The sequence below is a fragment of the Carcharhinus amblyrhynchos genome, chromosome 21 (assembly GCF_965287045.1).
Source record: "Carcharhinus amblyrhynchos chromosome 21, sCarAmb.v2.hapA, whole genome shotgun sequence".
Classification (NCBI taxonomy): domain Eukaryota; kingdom Metazoa; phylum Chordata; class Chondrichthyes; order Carcharhiniformes; family Carcharhinidae; genus Carcharhinus; species Carcharhinus amblyrhynchos.
The window spans coordinates 19,503,944-19,516,539 of record NC_137344.1 but is presented as its reverse complement, the minus strand read 5'-3'; the positions used below and the strand labels follow the sequence as shown (position 1 = coordinate 19,516,539).

Here is a 12,596-nt window from a genome sequence, read left to right as displayed (position 1 = left end):
GACCCACCAGGAAGCTTTTATCAAAATAAATTTTATTTAACAATACAATTTAACTGTATTCTTAAAAATAATTCATGTACCTTTTACCAATTGTCATACATAAATATGGCAAGATATAATTCTTAACTGCTAGCCCATCTCTATTAGTTCCAATTTAAGCAATATTCCTCATAAACTCCTCTGCTGGTACGTGGTCTGCTGGTCCTCAAGCCTCCAGAACACCCCTCAAGAGAGGTACCTATTTTCTAGCAGATCTGACAGAAACTGCAGTCTTCAGAGAGAAAGAGAGAGAGAGCAAAAACATTTCTTGCTTTGTGCAGATCGAAGCACAAACTGCTGCTTGTCTGTGTAGCCCTAGCTCCTTCCATTGACAGGACTCTGCTCCTTGTCAATCAACTTAATTAAACCTTACTCTGAAACCCCAGGAAACAACCCAAAAGATGGTCAAAACTACATTAGCTCACATTAAAACAATATCGGGGATTTATAATGCATTCTCAGCATGTGGGCTGCCTGGAACAGACACATCAGCACCATTTTAACAGAATGGGCTTTTAAATATTCCCTTCACAAGAACCATGATATAAATGCATTTTTTAAAGGCACAGTATTGTCACATACTCATGTATTTAGGCCAAGAGGCCCAGAAAATAAGGGATTGGAAGTCACCTTAAGCTATTCAAAACCCTGGTTAGAACATTCCTGGGCTTATAAGCAGTAATGGGCATCTTAGAACAAATACATTGGCCTTGGGAGTGCAGTATAGATTTGCCAGAATGGACCTAGCTTCCATGGCTTAAACTACAGGGAGAGGTTACACTAGATAGTATTGTATCCTTTGTTAAGGGGTGATTTCATCAAAGATTTCAAACTGTTAATGGATGATATACTGTGGTCGTGATTTGTTTTTCACTTGGAGTGCTTCGACAACATGCGTTGAAGTTATGAACCATGATGAGAGAGGCTCCAATGTTGTTTCCATCACATGGAAGATCAGGAATCTCCTGCTGTTATCAGGAATATTAGATGGATTTGAAGGTTTATCGTCAACCTGTTTGGCTACATTCTGAACACTCTTTCTTTAGCTGTCAAGTGCTGGAGTGGGAGTCAAAACCCAGAGCTTCTGGCTCGGGTAGAAAGGCTATCAACTAGATGACAAGACCTCCAACAGGTAGTGTAGATAGAAACTACTTGCACCAGTTAGGGAATTTAGGACAATGGGGTTTAGTCAAAAAATTAGAACCAGATCTTTCAGGAATGAAAGTAGGAAACACTTCTACACATAAAATGGGGGGGAAGTTTGGAACAATTTTCCATAACCAGCTATAGAAGATCAATTAATTGTTAAAATCAATCATGCTCGATATTTGAAGTTGTTAGCCCAAAGGTATTATGGGGTCTAGGACAAAGGCAGATATATGAAGTTAGATTGCAAGTCAACCATGACCTAAGTAAATAACGGAACAAGTTGAAGTGACCCATTCTGAGTGGAATCTAATCTAAATACCACACTACTGGTGTATAAGTGTCATTTTCTTGCATTGTTGATGACTCATTGTTTTACTTTTCTGATGAGTTTGTTTGTTTGTTTTGTATCATCACAAACTTTTCCCCTTTGGGTTGATGCCAGTTTTGTAACTGCATTGGAATAGTTTGGCTAGAGCCTCATTGAGTCTGAGAGCATCACTCTTCAGCATTATAGTCAAAATTAATAACATAAGAATGTAAATAGGAGCAGGTATAGACTGTCAATTCTACTCTGCCACCCAGTAGACTTATGGTTGATCTTGATCTTCATCTCCACTTTTCTGTCTGCTCCCCACATCCTTTGGTTCTTTGCAAGACAAAATCTATCCCTCCCAGCCTTAAATGTATTCAGCGATGGGGCATCCACATCCCTCCGAGGTAGAGAATTCCAAAGATTCACCACCTTTTGAATGAAGTAATGTCTCTTAATCTTAGTCCGAAATGATCCTGAGATCATTTCTCCATGTTTTAGATTCTCTGATCAATGGAAATAATCTCTTTAGTCTATCAAGCCCCATTAGCATTTTGCACCTCTTATTTTTCTAAATTCTTGAGACCATAAGCTCAACCTCTCATCAGAGCCAACCCTCTCATCTCAGGTCAATTAAAAGAACCCTTGCGGTACCCCTTCCAGTGCAAATATATCCTTTCTCGAAAAGAACAAAGAAAATTGCAGCACAGAAACAGGTCCTGCAGCCCTTCAAACCTGCGGCAACCATGCTGTCCATCTGAACTAAAGCCCCTACCCTTCCAGCGTCCATATCCCCCTATTCCCACCCTGTTCTTGTATGTGTCTAGATGCCTCTCAAAGTAACTATCCTATCTGTTTCCACTACCTCCCCCAACAGCGAGTTTCAGGCACCCTCCACCCTCTGTGTAAAAAAACCTGCCCCATACATCTCCCTTAAACCTTACCTCTCGCACCTTAAACCTCTGCCCTCTAGTAATTGACTCTTCCACCCTGCGCAAAAGCTTCTGACTATCCACTCTGTCCATGCCCCTCATAATCTTGTAGACTTCTAGCAGCTCGCCCCTCAACCTCCATCGTTCCAGCGAGAACAAACCAAGTTTCTCTGCCCTCTCATAGCTAATGCACTCCTTACCAGGCAACGTCCTTGTAAACCTTTCCTGTACCCTCTCCAAACCTCCACATCCTTCTGGTAGTGTGGTGACCAGAATTGAACACTATATTCCAAGTGTGGCCTAACTAAGCTGCAACATGACTTGCCAATTCTTAAACTCAATGCCCCAGCCGATGAAGGCAAGCATGCCGTATGCCTTCTGACTACCTTCTCCACCTGCATTGCCACTTTGTGACCTGTACACCCAGATCGTCTGCATATCAATACTCTTAAGTGTTCTGCCATTTACTGTATATTTCCCATCTCTTATGGATCTTCTAAAATGCATTACCTCGCACAGCTGTACTATATTCCAGATGTGGTTCTCCAAAATTTTGTACAATTGTCGCAAAACTTCTTTAGTCTTGTACTCCAAATAAAGGCCAACATGCCATTTGCCTTCCTAGTTGCTTGCTGCATCTGAATATTATCTTTCTCCATTCCTTGTACATGCACACCCTCTTATTGAGGCCTGCAGCCTTTGCTGTCTAGTACGTGCAGCCATTTCTTTATCAAGTGGAGTAAATGGCTAAAGACCTGCTTGCTGGACCACAAGAGGGCAGCTAAGAGTCAAATGTAAGGATGGCAGATTTTCTTCCTGAAGAATGTTGGTGAACCAATTACTTTTTTATGCAGCTTCGTGAATTCTCAGTCTTAATTTCAGATATTATTTAATTTAACTCAGTTGAAATTCTTAAATTTTCTCGTGTGGCTTTGAATTCATGTCCTCTATTATAAGTCCAACACTTCATTATAATGTAGATCATAAACTTAAAATCCGTTTAAACCTGAAAGGCAGGATTGCAGTTTTTAAAATGTGTAAGTGCACATAAAGAGGTTGATGAAGAAAGGGAATGTTTAGTTGTCCAGTTGTTGCTGTTCAAACCTTTATTACAATTACGAACTTTACTTGAGCAGGCCTTGTTATTTCAGTATGTATTGTGCAAGTTGTTCATTTATCCAGCATGATGTATTTTGCTTTGCAACCAAAGTCTTTCGCCACAGGTGTAATAACATCAGAGAAAATCAGAATTTAAAACAAAACAGTGATAGATGCCATCACAACATAAAAGTGCACATCATTGGTTTATTTTACTGTTTCTTTTTAGATAAGTAACTTGGATAAGTTATTGGGATTGTTTTGGAAGTAAGCTAGAAGACTTTCTCAGCTTGTATGTTTTAAGATTGAGTTTGAAATATCAAATATAGGAAGTATTACAACTATGTTGACATGTTGCAAAACAAAATCCTTTTCCCAGATCTCCCTATGCCATCCTCAGCTGAAAGGAATACTAACCTAATTTGAGGTTTCTAAAATGGTGTGCTGGAACAATTCAGTTAGAGATAGCTCTACCTTCTGAGTTTTTTTTATCATTAAGATTTATAAAGAAATCCCAGGCATTTCCTCAGATAAATAGCTTGGGAATTTTCATTGCCAAATTCACAGATAAATATTAGCCAAAAGGCTAATAGAAAGGATCTGAGAAAGGATCTGATCTGCAGCAGCAACCATGTTACCGTTCCCGTTATGAGCTGTTCAAATCAAAGGAAAATTGGAAAGAAAGGAAACTTTCCACTCGATGCATACACGTGTATTTAAGAACTGAATTCAAGGATTCATGAACGAGTATTTCTAAAGCAATTTAATTAAAGTTTAGTTGGAATGAAGATAACCAAGCAATTTCATGATTCAATCTTGACTCAGTGAAAAGTATAGCACCCATTAAAAATTAAATAGGAAGGGACCTTTTCCTACCAAAAGCAGTAATATCCATTTTCTCATTTTTTTGGGATGCTGGCATGTATGACTAGCGTTTTCTGTTTTGACTTTTAATTGTTCTTGCAATTGGTAGCAAATGTTGCGAAGTTGAGTAGAAAAATAGTAGGTTGGGAGGTAGGAAGTTAGAATTTGCTAAAGGGGGGAAGCATTTGTGTGGTCCTGTTAAAAGGTGGTGTTTCTGTGCTTAGAGATTTAAAATGCAAGTACATTGAGAGCCAGACTGAAACACTGGTATTGAAATGCCAAGCAGCAGCTTTTACCAAGCAACAGGCTTTTGAATCTAGCCAAACAATTTGAATCAAGCTCTTCAATACCAAAAACCTATTAAATTTAATTCTAATGGTTTTGACAACCTAGGACCAATCTTATTGTGGGAAATATTGATATGTCATCACAGGTATAAAAGAAGGGGGCAATGGGACAAAGAGGGGAGAGCAACTGCCATCTGCCAGAGCTATCAGCTCTCAAGAGAGAGAGAATCATAGGCTCTCGTATCTTCATCTATGTCCTGGAGAAAGCACCATCTAGATACAAAGTACCAAAGACGAAAGAAATTCCAGACAGAAGAATCAACGGAGAAGGCCCAGAATATTCCGGAAGACACACAAAACTTGGTTGTAATTTAGAGAGTGACTAAATTGTATTTTGTTAAGGAGTATTTATTTGAATTCATACCATTAGAATTTTGTTTTATTCGGGAATAGTTAATAGTTAGAAGGGATTTATTCAGTTTGTTAATAGTTTAGTTAATTTAGTCACTTAGATAAATAAATTGCTACATGTTGATTTTAAAAAGAATATCAGGGATTTATTTTACTTTTAAGTTGCTGAAGAGCAGGTTATACCACTTCACACGCACTTTTTACTGATTATAGGGTGACTTATTCCTCTTTTGGTGTTAGTTCTCAGAAAGGGGATCAATCTCTCCTTTATTACACAAGTTTGAAAGAAAGAATTTTTTAAGACCAGATTTCAGCCCACTTAAATTAATATTTGAGCCCGCATGAAATGCAATAATCTAGCAGCTTAAATTGTTCAAAGCCAGGAGAAAAGCCTGGCTTTACCTTAAAGCTTGCATTACCTCATACAGACTTAATAATTGTATGAATGTTTAGAAAAAAGCAATTCTACACAACAATCTCATGGAATAGTATTTTCTATCTTTTATTGCATCAGTCATTTAGTTGTATAATATATCCTATTTATTTTTTTCTTAGCCTGAACACAACAGTGGGGCCGTTGTTTTATGCTGATCAATTTCTGCAGATTTCCACCTCCCTGGCCTCAAAGTACATTTCAGGTTTGGGAGAGCACATGACAAATCTGATCCTGAATGTAAACTGGACTAAATTAACTCACTGGAACCGAGATCAAGTGCCTCATGTAAGTTAATTAACTTGTTTGTTTCTTTCCCACTATTCAGACATTCAAATGCCAATTTCGGCCTGAGAAAAGACCACTCTTATAAAGCATATTCCTGACGAAATGTAAGCTATAAACACCTACCTATAAATAAGTAGGCATGCATGCATACCCATTGCTGGTTATATTTCTTCCCTTGTCCTTGGATTCTGTGGGAAGAAGTGTAGCTTTCAGTTTCTTTCTCTTTCTTTCAAAAATGTTTTATACCAATTTTATACCAGTGTTTGATTAGAGAAATTCCCATTCTGGAGCATTTCAAACTGTGAGAAAATTATGAATGCAGTCAGTATTGTGCCTAAGGTCAGTGGTATTTGAGGGCTATGTGAAGCTGACCCAGCTCAGTTTGTTCATGCTCTGAGAATCTCAAACCTAAATGTCCCTTAGTTTGTAGCATTGTCATTGTTATTCCATAAGTGAAGAAAATACAATCTTGCTGCAGTGAGGAATCATATGATCAATTCCATGTGCAACTAAGGAAATTTGGGGAACATGTGCTGAAGATCTAACGGCTGTCTTGGGAGCAGAAAACATTGTCAAGTTGGTACGGACATTCCTATTCATAACTATTCCCTATAATCCTCCATCCCACAGGGCACCTTTCTGTTCTGCAAACCTTATATCAGATTTGACAGTGCTGAGATTCAACACCATTCCTGTCATCACAACCATCTATTTCCATTCACTTCCTTCTATAACTCACCCTTTTAGCTGCTGAAACCTTCATCACTATTAAGCTGAACTTTTCCAATGTCCTCTTTGCCTGTCTTCACAACTTTGTCCTGAATACCAACGAATTTAAGGCTGTGCACATTTTTCCATAACAGACCCAGCTTTCCTTTCAGTCCGTTGCTCAGTGGCCTCCACAGGTTTCCCATTTTGATGAGTGATTTTAGAGTCCCTCTGGGCATTCTCCACCCGTCTCTATACCTTGAGTTTTGCTTACATCCACTGCGCTTCCAACTTTATACCATCTGTTTCTCCTTCCCTTCCGCTAATCATTGGTAGCAGAGCTTTCAGCCATCGTGGCTCTGTGCTTTGGGTTTATCTTCCCAAGCCTTTTCAAATTCCTACAAAGCATCCACAGTCTTTTGGGGCAGAAAACGTAAAAGATCCACCTTTAGTTTTGGAGCACAAGTCTTGAAGTGGGGTGTTGTTAGTGCCCATAGTTTTTGATGATTCTAGTGCACTCAGTCTTTTCCTGATGTCATGCAAATCAAATTTAAAACGAAGACGAGGAGAAATCTCTTCACTTAAAGAATTGTGGATCTTTTACATTTTCTGCCCCAAAAGACAGTGGATGCTTTGTAGGAATTTGAAAAGGCTTGTCTTGTAGATGCTACATTTTGATGAGTGATTTTAGAGTATAGCATCAAGGATCCCTAGCAAAATTGAAGTTAATAGGAATCAAAGGGAGATATTTTCACTCATTGGAATCATAGTGAGCACAATGGAAGATGGTAGTGGTTGTTGGAGGCCAGTCATTTCAGTCCCACACATTGAGTTCCTCAGGATAGTGCCCTAGGCCCAGCCTCATCAATTACCTGCTTTTCATTATTCAGCGTTCAGTCCTACTCGCAGCTCCTCAGATGCGGAAATAGTTTGTCCCTGTATGCAGCAAGGGCTGATGAAAGGCAAGCAATACGTGCAGCGTGGAAATACCAGGCATTGACCATCTCCAATAATAGGCAATCTAACCATCTCCAATGATAGGCAATCTAACATCCCCCCATGATGTTGAACGGCATTAGTGTCCTTGAATTCCCCCACCATCAACATCTTGGGTGTTACCATTGATTGGTATTTTAATTGGACAAGCTGTGTAAATAAATGTGATTGCAAGAACAGATCAAAGGATGAAAATTCTGCTGCAAGTAACTCACCGCCTGACTTTCTACAGCTGTCGGCCATCTATCAGGCACAAGTCAGGAGTGTGATGGAATACACCCCTCTTGTCCAATGATTGCAGCTCTCACAACACTAAAGGAGCTCAACACCTCAAAAAGAAAACAGCCTTCTTGATTAGCACCCCATCCATCAACTTGAATGTTGATTCACTCCATCACTGGTGCACACTGACAGCTGCGTGTAGCATCTACAAGACAAGCAGATGTGACCTTCCACCCGGAGTTATGGCCAACAAACTGAATGGTGCTTGAGAGCCAGACAGTCAGAGCACAACTTGTCAAAACTCCTTTGGCCACCTTCCCAAATCTGCATTTATTAACTAAAAGAACAAGAACAGGAGACACCATGGGAACATCTGCAAGTTTCCCTCCAAGTCACACACCATTCTAACCTGGGACTAAATCCTGTTTCTTTACTGAAGTCGGATCAGGGTCCTGGAACTCTTTCCCTTACACCCTGTACATAACTTCACCAGATGCACTGCAGCAGTTAAGAAGGCAGCACACCACTACATTCCAAGGTCAATTAGGGATGGACAATAAATGCTGGCCTAACCAATAATGTTCATATCCCATGGGTAAATAAAGAGAGATGGGCAGCCCATTACTATGATAATGTGATCTCTGATTTTGATTCAACAGCCAGAGGAGTCATTTTCCTAGCTTGTATCTACCCAGTCAAGCCCTTAAATATTTTCTTTGTTTCAGTGACATGTCCCTCTGCATTTAAGAAATATAATTTTTTGTTAATTGATTTGTTGTTCAGTACTTGATTATGGTGTTCTATCTTTCCCAATTATGTTGGCATCAAAAAACAGCATTTCAAATTTCTTGGTACAATCTTATTTCTATGTACAGTAAGAGATTAGTGGGATGGGCAGTGCAGAATGGGTCTGAATCCTAGCTGATACACCTTGAAATGTTTGGAGTGAAACCACGTCATGTTCCCACTTCTGATCATTATTCAACCTCCCTGCTCTAAAGTGCATTTGTTTGAAAATCAGGTGAAGAAAGGAACATGTCCAGTGTTAAAACCTCTTCTTTGAGTTGACTGATACCATTCACTTAGCAAAGGAATGCTATTGCTATTGCCTGCTGAAAAAAAACTCCCAACCTTCCAGATAGAGAGGAGAACTTTGGGAAGGGTTTACCTCTCATTAGGTGTGATGATACTGTGCCTTTAAGAAATGTATTTTAATCATGTTTCTTTACAGGCTTTTCAAGCAGTTCCTTTACAAAGTTTTATTGGCACAGTAATGTCTGTAGCTGATGTCCTTTAATTGTTGCTGAATCAATATCATGGGTCTCATGTTTATTTTTATCTGGACTAATGCAGTGGTCTGGGATTTTGTAAGCCTTCTGCAATTGCTGGGTGGAGCATGTTTGACAGGTCAGGTACTACCTGGGGACAGTTTTTTTTTCCCCACAGAAAGTTCCAAGGTTTTAGTTTCATTTTTCTCAGATGCTGTTGGGATGTGAGACAGGGAGCAGCGGCTCTGGGGTTGAAAATTCTGCTACCTGTGAGTTGCTAAGAAGATAGTGGAGGCAAGCAGTGTCTCTGTGTATCTCACTTTCTCTCTGGAGGCATGCTGAAAGTTCCAGGACTAGAAGCATTAGAGTTTTAATCCAACATTTAAGGACCAATTCGCAGCAGGTTTAAAAGCTGCAAAACCCAGCATACTTGTTTTTTGTGCCAAGTTGAGAAAGAGGCGCATGTTTGTTGGGTGTTTGACTTGGAACATCATAATTGGCTAGCTACTAAGGTTTATACTATATCATGGTTGATTATTGTAATTGGCAAAAGTTATGCTAATTTTTCTTCTTGTATGTTAACTGTATTCTTAAATAACCCTTTTTTGATAAAAGCTTCTTAGTGGGTCACTTGAATCATATCTGGAGTGAAACACCTTAAACTCACCCATGCCAAATTCAAAGGTAAAAACTAAGGGTCTAGGCTATCTTCACAAAATACCTTGGGAGTTTCTGACCTAGATAACATTAAGTCTACAAAAATATGTAGGGAATCAGCTGTGAATCTAAACGAGAATGTTACTCACGTACTTTCAATGACACAAGCCTTTTCATTGCAGCCGAAGGCCAATTTATATGGCTCACACCCTTTCTACTTGGTGATGGAAGAGGATGGAAAAGCTCATGGTGTTTTCCTGTTAAACAGTAATGCCAAGGGTAAGAAATTAACTAGTTTGTCTGGATATACAAATGTAACTCTGATTGGAATTGGAAGTCTGCTCACCCTATTTAATACTAAATCACCTCTGTTAGGCAATGCATTGCAATATATGTAGGCTTTTTGCCATGTTGATATGTGGTATGTTTGTTTCGGTCTTTCACCCTTTCTATTTTTCTATCAAAATTGCCTGGTCTTTCTTGTGCAATCATAATACTTAGCCTTTGCTGACCGTTTTACAATTCAGCTAGATAGGAAAATAATACTGGAAATACTCAGCAGGTCAGGTGGCACCTGTGGGGAGAGAGATAGCTTCGACATTTTAGGTTGATGACCTATCATCATCAGATCAGGCCTCTGCCATGTGTAGAAATTACAATCCTTATCCAAGTACTGCTACTTGTTTGTATTTTTCCCTGGGTCACTGAGTTAACAATTCCATTGATATTATCCATGTGATACTCATGTTTAAGAATATTCTGTTATGAAAATTAACACACTTTTGTTTTATCCAGACATATTACTTCAACCATCCCCTTCTCTAACCTGGAGGACCATTGGGGGAATCCTTGATTTTTATGTATTCTTGGGTCCAGAACCAAAAACAGTGATAAGACAGTACATGGATATTATCGGTAAGATTGAAACTATGACTTGCTAATTATCCAGCATTGAGTAGAATTAAGGCTGGGGACGACAGATGTTTGGTCTCTCAGGATGTTCCCTGAGAGAGGGATATGGAAATGGGTGGGAAACTGAAGTTGAAGCCTAAGATCAGCCACAATCATATCGAATGGTGGAGCAGGCTTGATGGACTGTACAGTCTTCTTTTGCTGCTATTTATTATGTCCTTGTGCGAAATGAACAATGGGAATTCACACACAACATAATTCTAGACTTTAATCTGTTATGGTGCATAGATGCTTGTATATTTTTAATATAGTAATTGAGAAATGGTCTGCGGTCATGTGCATCTTGTGCTATTTTTTAATAACTGTATAGGTTATCCAATAATGCCTCCATACTGGAGCCTAGGATTCCATCTGTGTAGGTGGGGTTACTGGAGCACCAACATTACCCGGCAGGTTGTGGAGAACATGACCAGAGTTAACATGCCACAGGTGAGAATGAGGTAAAAGGTCATTTTACTTTGAAAGAAAATCTGGTTTACTAAATAGAACAACCCCGTAAAGGGTATCCCATTAAATTTCTATAGGATCTAAGCAATGGACTTTAGCAACATATCAGACAGTATTTTCTTTTCTAATAAAATCTTAAATAATTGAGTTTGTAGAATTATACAGTATGTTGTGATCCTTTCTGAGGCCAATAACTTAATTTCCCAGCAACCAACAGAAATTACTGCAGGACAAGATTTCCAACTCTACATGGGGATCTCTTTTCCCACTCTATCTCTCTCAGCTTTTTGCAGTAACTAACAAACTAAAACCTACATGCAGTACATCCTCGCTTAAGGTTGTGCTGTATTCCTGAATATCACAACTTTAAACAATACAACTTTAAGTGAATTATGGAATTCCATTGGAATCAGAGAGAGCTTCTTTTAGAAATTTCTTGCCTGGAAAAAACATTTATGAATTGAAATCCCTGTGTAGACCTGTGCATTTCTAACTGGAATAACTTGCAAAATAAAACAAATCACTGAATATGGCAAATACTATATAAATTCAAATTGGATAACACAAAACCGCCCAAACAAAACCCAAGTAACATTGCTTCTCTGTCTTACACACACAACTTCTGAAACTCAGCTCAACTTTTACTTGCTTATCTTTCTCATACTTACTCTCTCCCTCTTTTCCTACCCTGTCTATTGCCTGGCTTTCTCACTCTTGTCTTTCTCTCTCTGAGGCTGCACCCTACACTCAGAGCCTGGATCCCTGATAGTCTGTAGGGGACTGAACACTTATCCTGGACTGTTGATTGAGTGGGTGATGGGGACCTACATGCTCCATTCCTCCTCTTCCCTGATGAATACAGCTCCAAAACATTCACTGACACCATCCAAGACAAAGCAGCCTGCTTGATTGGCACCCCATCCTTCACTTTAAACGGTCACTACTTCTACCATTAATGCACAGTGGCAGCAGTGTCTACCATCTACAAGATGCAGCAACTCACTAAGCCTCCTTTAACAGCACCTCAAAACCACCAAAGGCATTAGAGGCATGGGAACACTTGCATCTGTAGGTCCCCTTCCAAGCCACACACCATCCTAACTTGGAACTATATTACTATTCCTTCTCTGTCAAAATCCCTCCCAGACAGTACTGTGGAGGTATCTATTTATCACATGGACTACAGTGGTTCAAGAGTAAGGTTTATTATCACCTTCTTGAGGGAAATTAGGAATAGGCAATAAATGCTACCCTTGTCAATGATCCCCACATCCTGTGAACAAATTGAATAGTGTTGTTCTATAAACAACAAATTTCCCAGATTGCAATCATTCTTTGACTGTCGATCTTTTAGTACTTCAATTTGGAAACTTGCATATCAGCATGGATAAGTGCACATACCCGGGAGTTTCTGGTGATAACAAAATGAATCTGTAAAAGTGACTGAAACAAAATCACTATTACCTGTATTATAGGTGGAAAAAATGGGTTAAAAACTGCAAAAATAATTATTTT

General features: G+C 39.2%; 1 protein-coding gene across 2 annotated transcripts in view; it reads left to right on the top strand.

Moving 5' to 3' along the window:
• gaa (alpha glucosidase) overlaps nt 1-12,596 on the top strand; it is a 57,031-nt gene that overhangs the window by 15,987 nt on the left and 28,448 nt on the right. For both annotated transcript variants that reach the window (XM_080209583.1, XM_080209584.1), the window contains exons 4-7: nt 5,646-5,811; nt 9,845-9,941; nt 10,458-10,577; nt 10,945-11,063. In XM_080209583.1, coding sequence (XP_080065709.1) covers nt 5,646-5,811; nt 9,845-9,941; nt 10,458-10,577; nt 10,945-11,063 — 502 coding nt within the window. The remainder of the gene's footprint in view (nt 1-5,645; nt 5,812-9,844; nt 9,942-10,457; nt 10,578-10,944; nt 11,064-12,596) is intronic.